Raw genomic sequence first — 17,783 nt, 5'->3', positions numbered from 1 at the left:
GCCTCCATCTGATACCATCAATAGTATCAAGCCTACCACTTATACTGACCTCTCATCACAACTTTTGTGGTCACTGTCGATTTCTGTCAGGCCATATCCATACATTAGCCTCTTTTGAGAATCAGGAGCCAACTACCACTCTACGACAACGATGTCTCGTCAAATGAACAAGAAATTTCCGGAGTTCCCTTGCCCGTTCTGGGCTTGGGATCCCACCTTTCTTCTACACAATCTCAGTCACCAAATGGTTGACATTATCACGGATCTACGCTACATAGATCGGCGACACTCGCTCCCAAGGGCCTGGCTCGGCAACGACCTGAGTCCCCGCGAACGAGCCCAGTTCATCATGCAGCACATGGAGCACAGTCCGTGGCTGGCGAATACCAAGGAGGACTTCGAAATCCGCCTGGAAGCCTACGTCCGGCCCGATTTCATCAAGAGACACGAAGCCCTGGTGGATCAATTCTTCGAACTTGTTAGCTCGGGGATCCCCAGTATCAACGGAGATTATCACAATGTGAAGCTACACCTCGAGTTCCGAGCATTCTTCGAGACTGTCCTCACTATCATTCTCGTTGAGGGGGAAAAGGTAAAGGAGCAACACTTCTACGTCGACTACAACCACATCCACAGCCTCAATACACAAAGCTCGTCATCGAGCAGTGACGCTATTTCGGCGGCTGTTGCCGCCATGAACAACAACAGGGAACAACGCTCAGCACCCGAAAGTAACAGCAAAAGCAACCACCGTACTTGTCATTGGCAGTCATCCCCATTGGGTTCCCTCATGGACTCACCGGCCGTGCAACAAGTGCGCGGGCAACAACAGTTCCAAGCCAAGCCTGTTCGTTACTCAGATAAGTCAACAGGTATGCCCCGGATTGAACATAGCCGTGAACGTCAGCGTCAACTAGTATGCCGAACGGAAGTCCCCAGGCCACAGCAGCAGAAGCCCCAACAAGGCAACATTCTTGGTAACCCACAGCAGTCGTCTGATACTTCCCAGCTTCAATATCGACGCCAAAGCCAGCAACAACAAACGTGTCAAACAAACGAAATCGCGCCACAGCGACAGCAGAGGCATCAGCAGCAGCAGCAGCAAAAGCCCCAAGAGTTCAACGACTGTTGCTATTTAGAGCAGTCGACTGGGGGTACTTGGCTCGAACGGCATGGAATTACCGCCACTTACAAGCCCGGACCCAAGCCCAAAAGGCGGCGCAGCGTGCTCAAGCGCCTGGCCAAAAAGGTCAACATGTGGCTCATCTCCGATAATCCTGGCGAGTACAGCAGCCGTCGGGGCGGGCTAGAGGGACGAGATGATGCCAAAGGCAACGTGTCTCCTCCCCGCTCTGAAGGAGCGTATCGCCTCCGGGAGAGACGGCATTAAGGGGAGAAAAAGGGGGGAATCCGCCCTATGTCCCTGGCACCTGTCTCAACATGGACGACATAGGCAGTGGTACCCCGCGACGTTAGTAGAGGAATATTTATGGTGTTCGATGGAGACTTGGTCATTACTGGAACCTGAAACCTTCGTCATTCCATGAGACAAATCCAGCCGCTGGCGATGGAGAGCCCATGTTGTCGAGAGGATATCAGCAAAATTTATAGGGAACGGTTTGGACAATGGGATTGGAGATTAATGATTTTGTTCTGGGATGAGACATGGCTTCTGTCTAATATGGACGAATATAAGACATGTGAAGTACAGACGATAATGATAATGACATGTACAATACGCACAAATTAACGACGAATATCTCAGTTCTGTTGAAGTGGACAAGCCTAACTGCATCAATGCACCTATCAAGATTGATCTGCTTAGCATGGTGACTTCAATTAGGTGCCCGGGGTAGCTTTGCCAGTCAGGCACATAAGTTACAAACAGGCAAGTGCCAGAGTGCCTCCGGCAGGGTGGGAGCCCGTCGCTTCTCTACTTTGATAAGAATTCCAAACATCCACTTTACACGTCAAACCTACATCACCGCATCGAGTTAGTATATCCCTCGCATCGTCATATGGTACCACCTTGACACAATTCCGAGGAACCAGACCCTAAGTACGATGTAAATGAGGCAGGTGCTGCTGTGAAGTTGCCAAGCGATGGATGGCACCCTCCCACACCAGACACGCTCGCCAATGATCTCGAGGGATGCCGTCGCACACACTCTCGTATTCTCCTCACCGGCCTGCATATTCCAAAGTGACGCCTATCCGACTCAACGAAAGTAGGACCTCTGAACTTTTCTTGCCACACATTTATAACAGCGTGAACCCTTCGACTTGAGCTGGATACGACGACTGTCCAACTCATCACACCTCGGCAAATTATTGGACATCTAACCATAACTTCACACATAAATCATCTGGCATTTCTACTGCCCATTACATGTGCACCATGAAGTCGATTGCGGCATTGTTCTTGAACTACCTCACGACCGCCGCCGCCTCCCCACAAGCCTCGAGTTTCAGTCCCAAAGCGGACAGCCCCGTGCGTATCCTCTCCCGGCAATCACCATGTGACCGGCGCTTACCTTAAGAAACAGGAGATCTGCAACGGGGTCAACCTCACCGGCCAGTGTGAAGGCTATGTCTTCAATCCAGACTACTGCTACACGCTGCCGGCCTTCTACCCTCGCACGCCCAGGCCTCTCATCTTTCCGTGGCAAGGCGGGCACGTCTTGCACGTTCTGGGAGTGAGTTTCGGACCTGATCGGACCCTTCTCTCTTCTTCGGGAACCCGATAGCTGACTTGATCTTCTGTTCGCAAGCCACGAGCATCCTGGCTGCAAAGAAGGAGAGAGCCTTGCTGCCGCTCCCACGAACGGCTCCACGCCGGTGTTGGACTTGACGGCCTACTATGTGTGGTACGTGCATTGCGTGGAATGCGATAACTGCCCCTGAGGGGTCCCAGTTGTCTTATCGGTTGCTAGTTGGCAGCCTAGCAGTCGGGTAGGTACATACTCGGTCTTTAACGGAGATAAGCTGGTCTAGAAACGATGCGGCTGAGTAGTATCTCTTGCTATATATAATTGAACTCGTTCTGATATGTTACCTCAAAGTCTTTGATCGTTCAGCCCCATTGGTACTCGTCAAATTACTTAGTCAAGGGGCATCTCGAGGTGGTTCAACAGTTGCATGCTGCCCATTGGTATTGGATGTGATAGAGTTGATATAGTAATCAACTCACCGAAAGTACATGTAAGATCCGGTTGATGATGTAGGTGGTTGATTTTCAGGTGCATACCCCACATGTTCCCTGACTTCGGTCCCGAAGGCGACGGCGCTACCCCCGGACCGGGCGTTGGGGAAACACCAGAATGACCTCATGACAGAGCCTCCCCCTCACCGGTCTCTACAAGGAGCTGCGGCTTAAGGAATCCACTCGAGGCGGTCCGCGGTCGAAATACGACCCGTCCCCCGATCCAAGACACTTTGTAAACGGTAGCATTTGGATCCCAGTCTTTTCTCCAGTCACTCCATAGTCTATGAGAAAGAGTTCGGTCCCAATCCGAGACCTATTGTTACCTACTCAAATCCAAGCTAACTTTACCCAAAGAAGGGCAATCTTCCAACAGCAATATGAACAACAGCCAGCGCACCTTCCTCGTCGTCGGAGCAACCGGCCAACAAGGCGGCGCCGTCCTCGCCGCCCTGTCCAAGCTCTCACCCGAAAGCAATGCCGCGAAGCCCCAGCATCCCAAGATACTCGCCCTGACGCGGTCGGCTCCGGACTCGCCCAAGGCCCAGGCCCTGGCGTCCAAGTACACGTCCTTGGATCTGACCGTCGTACAGGGCGACACCAAGGACCCGGCGCCCATTTTTGCGGCGCACCCAGACATCACCTCCGTGTTTTTGTACACGACGCCGCCCGACGAGGCGGCGCAGGTGCTGCCGCTCCTGGATCATGTCTTCTCTTCCTCCGATAGCAAGGTCCAGCATATTGTCTTCTCGTCCGTGGACCGGGGCGGCGACGCCGCCTCGTGGGACGAACCGACCGAGATCGCGCACTTCAAGTCGAAGCACGAGATCGAGGTGCGCCTGCGCGACCTGTGCGAAGCTCAGAAGGCCCAGAAGTTGTTACCGGAAGCCATCAAATACACCATCCTGCGGCCCGTGGCCTTCATGGACAACCTGAACCCGGGGTCGCTGTTCGGCCCCGTCTTCGCGAGCATGTGGGCGACGATGCCGGCGGAGCGGTCGCTGCAGTTGGTCAGCGTGCGGGACATCGGCCTATTCGGCGCCAAGGCTCTGCTGGCGGGCCCCAACGACGCCGCCCTGGGGTCGAACCGCGCCATCGGGCTCGCGGGCCAGGAACTGCGCTACGAGGAGGCGCGCGACGTCTTCCGCAGAGTCGGCGGCGGGCAGAGGGAGATGCCGCAGGCACCGTGGATCGTGGGCAAGGGGGTGCGGTGGGCCATCGGGGAGGTCGGCACCATGTTCCGGTTTTTTGAGGAAAAAGGGGTAAGTCTCGTAGCAGGCCCCTGTAAAGCACGATATTCTCCCTCGCCGCCTTTGCCGATAGGCGCGGTTCATCTTCGATTCCGACCTAAATCCAAAGCTAACCTGCATCACTTTAGTATGGAGTTGATATCGAAGCCCTGCGGCGGCAGGAGCCAGAACTACAGGATCTGGAAACGTGGTTGAAGGAAAGCAGTAAGTTCGAGTTTGATGGTGCAGTGTGAGAGTGACAGGCCGAGCGGAATATGGGATTTGTTCAAAGGTGGTAAGGGGATCAGTTCATCATGCAACTCTCGATTGAGAAGATCAACGCGAAAGGGGAAGGCAATTTCGATTGCGCACGTCATCCAACGAATTCTGTTTCAATACGGTATCGCATGTCCCACTAGGGTCGTAGTATGTAATGGAGTAAATGATGAGGTCGTAAAAGAAGCAATCCACCCTCCACCGAGCTTCCTGCCGTGATTTAGCTGCTGCGGCGTCCGTACGGCTCGAATGGGAAGATGACACTGATGATGGCTAAGCCAGCGAACAGGGCCGCGCAGACGTAAATGGGTGCGGTGGTGCCTGTGTTTGCGGTAGTCCCGACCACTGCAGAGATAATACCCATCACACGGTTACAGGCGACCGCAATACCATTGCCCGTCGCCCGGTGAGCGGATGGCAGCACCTCAGGCGTGTAGGCGTACAGTGTACCGTAGTAGATGTTGAGGCAGAAGCCAATGGCGCAACTGAAACCGACGTTCTGCGCAGGCGTGCTGACAGCGGTATACGCGAAGAAGAACGTCATGGTCACCAAAGCTCCGATGGCCATGGTGTACTTGCGTCCCAGAAGCTTCTGGTTGCACATCCATCCTGCCAACACTGGGCCGAAGATCCCAGAGACATTTGTGAGTGCGTAGTTCCTCCACGTGTCGTACGTGCTGACTCCCTTGGTAGCCCCGCGGCTCTCCAGGTATTGACTATAGATGAACATGTCAGTACACCACTCGCCAAGCAGAGTCGGATCCCATACTTGAGGAAGACGTAGAACAGGGGATATGCCAAACCGATCAGAGTCCAGCTGAACCAGACCAGGCAGGTAGAGAGGGCAATTTTCCTCGTCCCAAACAGGCCTCTTAAATGGACAACAAGTTCTCCCAGAGAAGATCTGTTTTTCCTATGCGATGACTGGATAGTGCCACATGCCTCAAGCTTTTCGAGGGTCAAGGAGCACGGCCGATTGTACTTTGCTGCCATGGTCTGCAGCCCTTCAATGAGCGCTGCGTCCTCTCCAATGCCAAGAAGGTATTTGGGCGTCTCCTTGAGTCTGATGACGGTGATTCGTAACACAGACATGACGAACACCAAGGCACCGGCCGTGAACATGGTGTAACGCCAGCCCCAGTTCGACGACTTTGGGCAATTATCGACAGAAGCGCAATTCCACTGAGTGGGAACTAGACACCCGGTTAACCAATGAACGCAACTTTCAAGTCGGGAGCGTACGAACCAAGAAAGCCCCAGGCAATGAAGCCGGTGATGGCCTGCCCCAGACCCCACCAGCAAGCCATGAAGGTCAATACCCATTGCTTGTCGGAAGGCAGGTATTCCAGGAAGACGGTGGTGTCGAGAATTAGATTACCACCTCCGCCAAAGCCGACCAGGGCAATGAAGAAGCCCAAAGATGACCAGTTCGGAGCTGCGCCAGCCACAATGGCAGCTGAAGAGCATATAAACAGAGATATGTTGAAAGCCCCTGAACTGTAGCGTTAGACCTGGGGGTTGGGGCCTTCACTGAGGGTATAGTGAGATCCTGTTTGAGAGGGCCACTTACATTTGCGCCCGATAATATCGGCACTCATGCCCCAAAAGATAGCACCAGTAAGCATACCAACTAAGATCCGCGTCAGTCAGTCCATACATGCTCCAAGAAGGTATGTTATGATGAACGTGACTTACCGTAAACGGCTACCGTCAGTCCAGCTGAATACCCCGTCTCCCCAAATTCCTTGAAGGCATAAGTCGAAATGACCGACTGTAGGAGCAGAATCAACGAGTCAACGCCATAGCTAGAAACACCGTTAGTCTTGCACCCTGCATCATATAAAATATGGCGCATACCCAAAGCCATTGAGAACGAATAGCTTCCAGTGGTAATTAGTCCAGCCGATTTCGTCAATTGCCTGTAAGGTTGGTGATGGTCAAAACCCAGTTTCATCATGTCGTTGACGTTGGTCACACGACCTACATTGTTTACCAGGTGCATCTTCATGTTCAGTGCCGGATCGAGGTCTTGGAGGGCCAGAATGTCCTCGCCATCGGCCGTGGCCAAGATGTTGTCGCCATGTGGCGAAGCCATCTTCTCGACGTCGGCATTGGTAGCCGCATCGCCTCGTGAAACCCCATCCGAAAATTTCTTGTCGATAGTTGCCATGACCTTGAAAGCCAGGAACGAGGAGGCATAGAGCAAACAGCAATTTGTCTTTATTTTAGGCCACGGAGAAAGGTTGCTGTCCAGGTGAGTGGAAGCCGTATCAAGTATGAGAAGTGATGTTAGGTTAAAGATGATGCCTAAAGACTAGGAAGCACAGAGGTTTATGGGACGAAAGGTAACTTGAATAGATATGAACACTCGCAAGGTTCACCGTCAGTGAATGCAAGTGATTGGATAGGGTAGGGTAGATCGTGCGAGCATATCGGGTGAAGCGATTGAGTTGACCGACAACAGTAGCCACCTGCCCTCTGGTCCATGCCGAAGGTTGTCTCGAATACATGGCCATTGATCTGCCTCCATGCGTGCAGGCAAGCTTGGTTCAATAAGACGGGAGCCATACATGCAGAGAGACCTCGGCTGTGTGGTTTCCGCTAAGGTTCATCTGGTATGGTGGACATTGCATGACGTATCTGCATGCATACGTGCCACGCGATCGATGGTTTCTAAGTCGGTAAATGCACGAAAACACATGTCGATTGCTCAACCGTAGCACTCCGTAGAAAAACACTTCTCTGTTGGGCACAAGCAGAGCGAGAGTAACCGGGAGTCTAGCGTGGGGTGCATGGCCAATGAAGAACACTCCATTGATCTATCTCGGCTGAAGAACCCACGCACACGGCTCTTGGTAAGGATAGTACTTATCGCGTGGGCAAAATGATTGGACGGTGGATGATCGACATACATGTTTGTAGCATGATAAGTTTACGGGCATTGAGGTAAGCCAGCATATTACAGTACTTACTTGGTTGGTGTAAGTAGGGTCGTAGGTAGCCCAAGGCTTGAGCTAGAGCGGCATTAGTTACTCTTGTAGTGTAAGAGCCTCTTTCCTGTCATTCTAAAATAGAGCGAGGTTCGAATAGTCCACCGCGTGCAGGGTGACCATCACCAACGACGGCCATCTAAACGAGAAAGTTCGAACGGAATGGGCATATCATTCTCGGACCACGTGCTCTCTGTCTGCTAATACGATGGAACCCCCAGCGAACAACCCCGATATTTCGGCTTGAGCCAGTGATCCCTGGCGTTGGTGTCAAAATCGGAGAAGGAGCCGGTCGAATTACGACCTCGTGCTTCAATGGCGCGCCGTTATTGGCCTGCCGCCACCACCCCCACCACTGAGGCCTTCCATAAACGACTTCCCAGCAAGAGGGGCCATCCAGGTCAAATTTGTACCTGCCTTACCAACACACCGGTAACATTGATGCTAAAAAACAATCTCCCGCGCACTCCAGCTCGCGGTATGGATTCTTCGCATTCCCACTAGTTGAATTTCATGGGCTAATATCAATTACCTATTGTTGAGGTCGTACTGGCCAGTCGGGAGACGCGGTGATGTACCTAATAGTAATGTGATATGAAAGCACTCAGGGGTTGGCTGCATGAGTTGCTCCTTACGGTGGTCGAATTGCATCATGGCCCGGGGTAAGCATGTCGGCCCCTAGCCCTAGAATGCAATATATCGACCGGTACACCAGTGTCTCAACACCATTTGCATGCATCCAAGCAAAGCCCAGGTGCAGATCCCCTGGGATACCTGCCCAATCTGCTTAGCTGACATTGTCGTTGACCATCGATGACGAGGAATCATGTCTGTGCAATGCGACATGGCTGGCCTGTCTATATAATGTGAGGCTGGCCCTCACCGTTGCCAACCGGCAGCTAGATCTGTCCCCAGCCATCCGCCCCGAACCCGTCTCGAAAATGGTCCGTTCAGTAGATGTGGCGGTCCTGTACGGGGCCGCGACCGCCTCGGCCGCCTTCACTGGCAACATGAACTACCAGTCGCCGTCGCTACACCACCCCGCATTAGGCGTGTCCCTCAACAAGGTGGCCCGGCGGACGACACCCAACTCGCCCTGGGACCCGGCCAAGCTCAACTTCACCCACGGGGTAGCCTCGGGCGACCCTTACGATGACTCGGTCATCCTCTGGACCCGCGTTGCCCCCATCGGCAGCGACAACGACCAGAGCAACGTGACGGTCAGCGGGCACGTGGCCCTTTACGACCACGACAACGAGGCCTACGTGGCCAAGAGCGACTCCCCGGTCTGTGTGGATTGGAAAATTGGCAAGTCGAAGAAGCTTGATGGCAAGGCGGTCGACTCGGGAAGGGTGTTCACTAGCTCGGATGTCGACTGGACCGTCAAGGTCGAGGCGAAGCGGTTGAAGTCTTTCACGACTTACTGTAAGTGGTTGCCTAGAAATAATTACATAAGAGGAGTGGGTGAGTGGCGGCATGGCTTACGTACGGAACAGACTATCAATTCAGCGTGTGCGATTCAACCAACGTGTCTCCTATCGGCAGAACTAAGACTACCCCTTCGGCAAAGGACAAGGTCACCTCTGCGATCAAGCTGGCAATCTATTCTTGCTCCAATTTCCGTACGTCACTCATCGAGATAGGTCCATGTCCCAGTGGTTGTAACTAACAGCCCAAAAGCTTTCGGCTTCTTCAATGCGTATGGCAATACTGTCAGGAAGGACTCGGTTGATTATGTTATTCACTTGGGCGACTACATCTATGAGTACGGAAATGGCGAGTATGGCTGGGGTGACTCGATGGGGCGTATTCCTCTGCCTAACAAGCAGATCTACTCGTGAGCAATTCCCCGCTTCTCTACAATCATATCCCATATAGTCTCCTGACTGGATTGATATTAGGCTATACGATTACCGCAAGCGCATCGCCACCTACAGGACAGATCTTGATCTGGTCGCGAGCCACCAAAACTTCCCATGGATCCCCGTCTGGGATGACCACGATAAGATTATTCCGCACACCTCTAGTATCTTGCTTTCTTCCCTTTCACGCCCAAGCTGACCTACTGTAACAGAGGTAGCGGACAACACCTACCGTGATGGTGCATCCGGTCTCAACAACACCGAGGAGTCCTTCGTCAGCGACGGTGGAGTTTCCGTGGACCAGCGCAAGATGAACGCCGTGCGTGCCTACTTTGAGTGGATGCCCATCCGCCAGGTGGACATGGACGACAATCTGCGCATCTGGCGCCAGTTCAGCTTCGGCGACCTTTTCGACCTGCTCATGCTCGACACGCGCCAGTACGACCGCTCCATCACTGATTTGTACTGGAACACCGAGTACGTGGCCGAGATCGCCCAGGACGCCGGACGGTCCCTCATGGGACCCCGGCAGGAGGCCTGGTTCTACAACCGGCTGCGAGACTCGCCGTCCCGCGGCGCCGCCTGGCGGCTCGTGGGCAACCAGATCGTCTTCAGCCGCGTCAACGAGTCGGCCGCCTTGGGTGCCGCGACCCCCTTTAATGGCGACGCATGGGACGGGTACCAGGCCAACCGCAACCGCACGTTCGCTACGCTCTACGACAACAAGATCAACAATACCGTCTTCCTGGCCGGCGACTCGCACGCCTCGTGGGTCAGCGACCTCGTCTGGCTCGGCGAGCACGACTACGACGCCGCCACGGGCGCCGGCTCCATCGGCGTCGAGTTCGCCGGGTCCGCGGTCAGCTCCCCCTGCCCCTTCGGCCAGAACATCTCCATGGCGGCCGCCGACGCCGCGTCGGCGTGGCTCACGGGCGCCAACCCGGAGCTGCAGTGGCAGGACTTGTACTACCGCGGCTACTACGAGCTGAGCATCGACTATGCGTCCATCAACGCCTCCTTCTTCGGTGTGCCCACCAACCGCATCCGCCAGGGCTACGAGGTCTCGCTCGCCAACTTCACCGTGCTGAACGGCGAGAACGCACTGCACCGTTCTTCTGGTTCTGGTGCCGCTGCGGCTCTGGGTGGCATGGTCGAGAGCGGTAGCCTTAAGCAGGGACAGGTGAAGCAGACGAACTTGACACTCGATACTGCTACGGGCGAATATCTGTTCTACAGTGGAGCTTATTAGACTAGACGTCCAGTAGGGATAAGTTGGATAGCTGCAGGTGTCTCGTAGAAGAAAGAGGGGAAATACGATATTTGTCTAGAGCCGCAATGCTAATACTAATGGGAAATGCTGCCATATAAACTTTGGATATGAGCATGTTATCGAATCTCTGTTATCCACAATTCAGGCAACAGCCACTGTGCTGGGAATAACGTTTTGGTATACCAGGCCCGAAGATATAATTAGAGTTTTTGATTGTTCAACTGCAAAGTGCCATTGTCTTCATCGCTAAACAATATCGGGCCAATTGACATCGTGTTCAATCTCATTGAGCATAACCCTGATCATACAGGCCCCTTATGTATCATGCCAAATGAACTAACCAAGAAGGTGATATTCATACTTAGTAAACGGTTGAAAGCCTCTATACGGGATTGGCCCGTGTTGATTGATCGAGAAGAATGAGCAGAGACTTCATGTAGCATATGCCCATTGGTATTCTTCACATTCTTGTTCTTCATATCCAGTCATACTTAGAGTTCCGATCAGCCAAGGTCCAGGAGTGAGCTTCCCCCATTGTCATCCCCTTATACCATGACAGTCCCAATTACCTCGGGCCAGTTTCTCTCATTCAGCATCAGCAGGCACGATTATTTCCTTGCCTCGCCAGGACTAGGACATTTACTCGAGTGATAAGTTGGTTCAACCAAGGAACATTCGACATAGACAACTTAGATATGGCATACCTGAGTCACATATCTCAATATACTTGGGGCTATCTTCGGGTCAAGCGATCACCCCCCTTCCTCATATCTGGTACAGCCCGTATGATCCTCGTATAGCTGACTCACCTCGCTGAGAACCACTGCTCGTAGACAGTATAAATAAAACTCTCCATATCAAACTTTTCATCAGGTCTCTGGGCCCGAGGTCAAGGCTTCTCTTGCAAAGCACGTGAGCTCGTTTCTGGAAATATAAATACCCCCCCTTCCCCCCTGTTAATTCCAAATCCTGTCGAACTAAACATCAGTTTCACTGCCTATTCTCGTTCAGATCCTACCCGAAGCCAATCATCACCAAGTCCTTTCAGACTATAACTGAAGCAACTATCCTGCCTATACTTCACTTGAGGCACAAGCCCTGCCATTATATATTCTGATACTCTCTCTCTTGGGATCAGACTCAAGTTTACTCTACTTCACACAGAGTCGTCATCTTGAACACTCTCCAGTGACCTTACACTCAAGGCACATCAAGATCTTCTATCTGATACTCAGCTCGAGTTCAGCCTTCACCACACATTATTTACTGCCTCTACTCGGCATCAAGTTGCTTGACAGCTTCAACTTCGCTTCACTTCGCTTCAATTCTATAATAACTCTTGTTGATCAAGATGGCTTCCCTCTTCCAAGGATCTTCCAGTGCCAACCCCTTCTCCCTTCGGGGACCGGCTACTACCCTCTCGCACGAGAACGGGCATCTCGTCTCCAATGGGCTACCAACCCTCCGGGGCGCCCCTCTTGTCGACTTCCTGGACTTTCTCAACGTCCACTTCGACAGCATCCGCCGCATCCTCCACCCTAACAGCGTGGATGGCTCAGAGGCTGCTGGCTTCCCCAACAGAACCTACTATGAGGCGCTCCGTGACGACATCATCGCACTGCTCAGTGAGACCCTGGGCCCCCGTGCCTTCGAACTCTTCTTCCAGCCCGACAGCGTCCAAGCTGGCGACCTCTGGGACTCCCTCATGCAAGGCGTCCACGAGAAGACGGCCATTAGCGAGGACCACGCACGCTGGAGCAAGCTCAATCCCAACAAAGTCTACGCCCTCCTCCCGGGCTCTGGCTTGAACTACTCCTTCGCCCAGCCTGGGCACGCCGAAGCCAACATTGGCTATGGTGTTCCCGAGTGGATGGTCCGGACCGAGCAAAGATCGCTAGAAATCCAACTTCGGGCCGACTTCACTGGAAACACGCCAGTCCATCGCTACGTCAAGTATCAAGATGACGATGACGATGACGATGACGATGACGATGACAACTTAATCAATGTCTGGGCTCAGTATCTCCGCGAAATGCAGGAAGAAATACGACCCCCTCTGGCAGAACGTCACCCTACCCAAGGGAGCACTGGTACCTCTGCGACAATTACAGATACCATCAACCACTTCACATTCCGGGACGTCTTGGCCGGCAGAGCCAAGACCCGACCACGCCAGCAGCAACAGAGAGCTCACAGCTTCGATCTGCACACACCTTCTCGCTCAGCACCAGATCCACGTGATCGACAGAGCGGGCACCAGGCCTCGACAGGTCTTCTATTCGGCCACAGCATACCTTCTGCGGCCATCGACTTCCCCAACCACGCTCAGCTCCTGGGCCAAATCCACGACGAGGACCTCGAGTGTGAAAGCAAGGCGTGGCCATCTGCAGAAGCAGATCAATACCAAGCACGCTTCGCCTACGGGTCTACCACTCTTTCTGGTGCCAAATCTTACCTGGCGGAAATGGGCAGTCTGCCCCAAGAGGTTCTCACTATGGTAAAAGACATCCCCTACTACATGGCCTTGAAATATCTCCAAAAACAAATGGGTGGCCCCATCCATCAGGAATCGACGGCGAATTACCTGATCCGCTTGACCAACCTGTCTATCGCCGCAGAGCGCTTCCGCAGGGACAGTAGTGGCCCCGAAGACTTGGAAAACATCCTCGAAAACACCAGAAAATGGTTGTGGGCACGCCTAGGCATCCAGGAGTGCTCGCCAGGACATACCAACCCTCGCCCCAAGAAAATGTCTTGGGCAAAGGAATGCCACGCCATCCTCAACGGCTTACAAAAGGCACACTCCCAGTTCGAGAAGTATCCCCTGAATGGCCAGGGCCTGAATCTCGGGCGAAACATCTACTCCAGAAAGCAAATGATGAACAAGCAGCCGGATGGCAGATGCTCACAGCCTCAAAGACCTATGGTCTTTTTCAGATGAACGGGGAACCTAGCACTTGCTGCTATATAGGCGGATTGAGAGGAGAGAGAGAGAGAGAGAGAGAGAGAGAGAGAGAGAGAGAGAGAGAAAGGGGAAGAAATGAAATGGAGCAAGTTCCATGCTTGACATTTTTGGGTTACACACTGTTGGTTCATAAGTCTGGCGTTTGGGATTGGAGCATGGTGTTTGGGGACACGGAGTATGGGAAATGGAGGCAAAACACTCCATATATTATATCATGAAGGTTCTCTCTCTCTCTCAGTTTGCTGTCGTTGCTTTAAGCAAGACAATAATAAAATGAAATCCATAAACTACAAATTTTTGGCGTGTGATGTGTGATACCTTCAGGGGACGTGTCGTCTTTCTGTAGCCCCGTCTGGTAGACGGGCTGCTGAGCAGGAAGCTGTGCATTACAGTAGTCAATTGAATGGATGTCCTCAATTGAGAACGTACGTGAGGTAAGTCGGACACTCGTTCGTAATTGGAAAATCTGTGTGCCACCTTCTAGGTATATGCCATACCAAGCAAACGGTAGAAAGAAGTAGGTATGTTACCAGCTAGCGATCACCTGCAGTGAGCGTGGCACAAGGAACGGGACCCGAGTTCAGTTGCAACATCAGACCCCGACTAAGCACTATCACTATCGGGGACCTGTGAACGGCAGCAGCCCCTGGAGGATATAAAGTTGGATTGATTTCAGTGCAAAATTACCCCACCATTGGGACCCCGACCCCACTACCATTCATTTGACCGCTCTCAATCAAAACATCGTGAGTCGGGGTCGTACCTGCCCATAAGCTTAGTGGGTTCCCCGTCCCTTAAACCCCCCTTTTCCGGTTTCTTTACTTTTGCTTCTAGAATTGCATTACCTGAGATACCCCCATTTCGACTTTCCCATCCGATCGACACAATTACCAAGATGGCTGATACCAAAGTCTACCGCGCCAGCACCACGGCACCCGTCAACATTGCCGTGGTCAAGTACTGGGGCAAGCGAGACGCCAAGCTGAACCTCCCCACCAACTCCTCCCTCTCCGTCACCCTGTCCCAGGCCGACCTGCGCACCCTGACCACCGCCTCGTGCTCGACCGCCTTCAAGGATGACGTCCTGCTGCTCAACGGCGAGGCCTCCGACCTGACCGGCGCCCGCACCCAGGCCTGCCTGCGCGAGCTGCGCGCCCGCCGCGAGGCCCTCGAGTCCCAGGACGCCTCCCTGCCCAAGCTGTCGGCCATGCGCCTGCTCCTCGTCTCCGAGAACAACTTCCCGACCGCCGCCGGCCTGGCCTCCTCCGCCGCCGGCTTCGCCGCCCTCGTCCGCGCCATTGCCGACCTGTACGAGCTCCCCTCGTCGCCGACCGAGCTGTCGCTCATTGCGCGCCAGGGCAGCGGCTCGGCGTGCCGCAGCCTGTTCGGCGGATACGTGGCGTGGCAGATGGGCAGCCAGGCCGACGGGCTCGACTCGCGCGCCGTCGAGGTCGCCCCGGCCTCGCACTGGCCCGAGATGCGCGCCCTGATCCTGGTCGCCTCGGCCGCCAAGAAGGGCGTCAGCTCCACCAGCGGCATGCAGCAGACCGTCGCCACCTCGGGCCTGTTCCAGCAGCGCATCGCCGACGTGGTGCCGCGCAACATGCAGAGCATGCAGGACGCCGTGGCCGCGCGCGACTTTGCCGCCTTCGCCGAGGTCACCATGCGCGAGTCCAACAGCTTCCACGCCACCTGCGCCGACACCTACCCGCCCATCTTCTACATGAACGACGTCTCGCGGGCCGCCGTGCGCGCCGTCGAGGCCATCAACGCCGCCGCCGGCAAGACGGTCGCCGCCTACACCTTCGACGCCGGCCCCAACGCCGTCGTCTACTACCTCGAGGAGAACAAGGACCTGGTGCTCGGCGCCTTCTACCCCCTGCTCGAGAAGCTCGAGGGCTGGAAGGACGGGGCCAAGGGGCTCAAGTCCGAGGTGCAGTTTGACGAGGCCGTCTCCAGCGCGATAACGTCGGGCGTCAGCCGGGTCATCATGACAGGTGTCGGCGAGGGCCCCCAGAAGACCGATGTTTACTTGGTTTCCGAGGACGGCAAGCCTGTTTCTACAAGCGCATAAATTTATTGCCCCTTATTCAAAGATGCCGGTTTTAATGAGAGTCGCATAGGATATCTATGGGATTAAATCCCCTATGAAATAAATATAACCAATACTGGCGGGGAGACTCATTGACATAGCTTTACCTCACTTGAAACCAAGAATTGTGATGAAACGCCGCAAAGTTGTATTTTTGACATCGAAAGTATACAGTAGTAACATACGGGAATAGACAAGGGGCTATATAACGTATGTGGCTCAGTCCAAGTTGCACGCTCCTTCAGAAATGATTGCTAACTAACGTATGGCAGCCAACCGTAAAACTGACGCAAAGTACTGTATTGCTTTCCCCCAAAGTCCAGGACTATGTTGGCAGGGGTCTTGCAGAGCTATCAGGGCAGGCTATACCGATCTCAGTGCTTTTTATAGAGACCAAATCCAGCTCTGGCAATGCATTGATACGACCCTGAGTTGAGGTCAATAGGGAACCGAAAACTACCCTAACCCAGCGGGGCCACCCGTCCCTTGCTTTTTACTGGATGTCGGGTACGCTCTAAAAAGTTCAGATGGTTGACCACCCCTGCTATTTTATTTCTTTCCACTGTAAAAAGTTGTTTTTCTCAGCCGGCGCCCCGATGATTCTCCTAGCTCCGTCCCGGCTTTAGCTTGCAAACCCCCCCAGTGTAGTGAAGAACAGCATACCAGACGGCTTACGTTGTTTTCTTTGGAATATGCTGCAAGGTCTCTTAGATCAAGTCTTCCTGCAGCGCAAAGCTGACCGCAATACCAATCCTTCCTCTTCCACTGGACCTGAAAGAGCTGCACAGCCAACCAGCGCCATGTCCTCGTCCTCGTCCACCTCTCCGGAAGTTTGCCCGGTTGACCACAAGAGCCGCGAGGCTTGGCTGGAACAAGCCCGCGCCGCCGCAGCAGCGTCCAACTCACAATCGCAATCGCAATCGCAGTCGCAATTACCGCCGAACCACCCGACAGTGCCTGGCGCCGCCACCGATGAAAGCTGCCCCGTCGACCACAAGGCCCGAGAGGCCTGGCTAGAACATGCGCGCAACTCCGCCGCAGGATCGTCGGCGCCCTCCACACGCCCGCTGCCCTCCACCTCTACACAGCAACTACCGCAACCCACACAATCACCATCCTCCTCGTCATGGTCGAGTTCCATAACATCCTGGCTCCCAGGCTTCGGCTCCTCCAGCAGCTCTACCACACCGAAACAACCCCAACAACCCCAACCCCCGAAAACCGGCGGAGTCCTCGACACCGGCCGCGAGATCTCGACCATCCCGCGCGCCTCGGCGGTCCCCTCCCTCACCCCCGCCACCCCGGGCACCACGAGCCACGGCCGGCCCGCCAACCAAGAGCAAGAGACGGGCGCCGACGCCGCGACGGGCAACTGGGTGTACCCCTCGGAGAAGATGTTCTTCGAGGCCATGAAGCGCAAGGGCCACGACCCGCAGTCGGCCGACATGCGCACCGTGGTGCCGATCCACAACGCCGTCAACGAGCGGGCCTGGGCCGAGATCAAGAAGTGGGAGGGGCCCTGGGTCGAGGGGACTAGGTAAGCGAAACCTCTTGGCGTGGCGATTAGCTAGCTCTCTTTCTCTGCGTCTTTGCTAATGTGTTATGCGTATAATAGCTGCGGTGGACCGCGGTTGCACTCCTTTTCCGGCCTGAGCACCAAGCTGTCGCCACGGGCCCGGTTTAACACAATGCTCGGCTACCAGTCGCCCTTCGACCGGCACGACTGGGTCGTCGACCGGTGCGGCAAGGAGATCGAGTACGTGATCGACTTTTACGCCGGTCGCCCCGGCGGCGATAGCAAGCTGTCGTTTTACCTGGATGTCCGGCCCAAGCTGAACAGTTGGGACGGAATCAAGATGCGCGCCATGCGCGGCTTGGGCATTATGTGAGGCAGACA

At 54.3% G+C, this 17,783-nt stretch overlaps 7 protein-coding genes across 7 annotated transcripts; 6 read left to right on the top strand and 1 right to left on the bottom strand.

Moving 5' to 3' along the window:
• Positions 1-244: 244 nt before the first annotated feature.
• PG985_008948 (uncharacterized protein) lies at positions 245-1,390 on the top strand (the record flags this gene model as incomplete). The annotated part of the gene is made up of 1 exon (XM_066828716.1): positions 245-1,390. One exon carries the CDS (start codon positions 245-247, stop codon positions 1,388-1,390), a length of 1,146 nt encoding a protein of 381 aa, XP_066683628.1.
• Positions 1,391-3,582: 2,192 nt separating this feature from the next.
• On the top strand, positions 3,583-4,685 carry PG985_008947 (uncharacterized protein; the record flags this gene model as incomplete). The annotated part of the gene is made up of 2 exons (XM_066828715.1): positions 3,583-4,464; positions 4,581-4,685. 2 exons carry the CDS (start codon positions 3,583-3,585, stop codon positions 4,683-4,685), a joined length of 987 nt encoding a protein of 328 aa, XP_066683627.1.
• Positions 4,686-4,927: 242 nt separating this feature from the next.
• On the bottom strand, positions 4,928-6,877 carry PG985_008946 (MFS transporter; the record flags this gene model as incomplete). The annotated part of the gene is made up of 7 exons (XM_066828714.1): positions 4,928-5,423; positions 5,477-5,900; positions 5,954-6,199; positions 6,278-6,337; positions 6,403-6,512; positions 6,565-6,626; positions 6,692-6,877. 7 exons carry the CDS (start codon positions 6,875-6,877, stop codon positions 4,928-4,930), a joined length of 1,584 nt encoding a protein of 527 aa, XP_066683626.1.
• A 1,761-nt stretch (positions 6,878-8,638) lies between these two features.
• On the top strand, positions 8,639-10,808 carry PG985_008945 (uncharacterized protein; the record flags this gene model as incomplete). Its single annotated transcript, XM_066828713.1, has 5 exons — positions 8,639-9,122; positions 9,194-9,319; positions 9,378-9,534; positions 9,599-9,723; positions 9,772-10,808. 5 exons carry the CDS (start codon positions 8,639-8,641, stop codon positions 10,806-10,808), a joined length of 1,929 nt encoding a protein of 642 aa, XP_066683625.1.
• Positions 10,809-12,180: 1,372 nt separating this feature from the next.
• PG985_008944 (uncharacterized protein) lies at positions 12,181-13,770 on the top strand (the record flags this gene model as incomplete). The annotated part of the gene is made up of 1 exon (XM_066828712.1): positions 12,181-13,770. The coding sequence occupies one exon, from the start codon at positions 12,181-12,183 to the stop codon at positions 13,768-13,770; it is 1,590 nt and encodes a 529-aa protein (XP_066683624.1).
• A 919-nt stretch (positions 13,771-14,689) lies between these two features.
• On the top strand, positions 14,690-15,868 carry PG985_008943 (uncharacterized protein; the record flags this gene model as incomplete). Its single annotated transcript, XM_066828711.1, has 1 exon — positions 14,690-15,868. One exon carries the CDS (start codon positions 14,690-14,692, stop codon positions 15,866-15,868), a length of 1,179 nt encoding a protein of 392 aa, XP_066683623.1.
• Positions 15,869-16,686: 818 nt separating this feature from the next.
• Positions 16,687-17,775, top strand: PG985_008942 (cytochrome c-type heme lyase; the record flags this gene model as incomplete). The annotated part of the gene is made up of 2 exons (XM_066828710.1): positions 16,687-17,423; positions 17,502-17,775. 2 exons carry the CDS (start codon positions 16,687-16,689, stop codon positions 17,773-17,775), a joined length of 1,011 nt encoding a protein of 336 aa, XP_066683622.1.
• Between the last annotated feature and the right edge of the window lie 8 nt (positions 17,776-17,783).

Source organism: Apiospora marii (assembly GCF_038362585.1).
Source record: "Apiospora marii strain CBS 49790 chromosome Unknown utg000005l_segment0_segment0, whole genome shotgun sequence".
NCBI lineage: Eukaryota > Fungi > Ascomycota > Sordariomycetes > Amphisphaeriales > Apiosporaceae > Apiospora > Apiospora marii.
The sequence above is the reverse complement of the archived record's forward strand: the minus strand, read 5'-3'. Positions and strand labels throughout refer to the sequence as shown.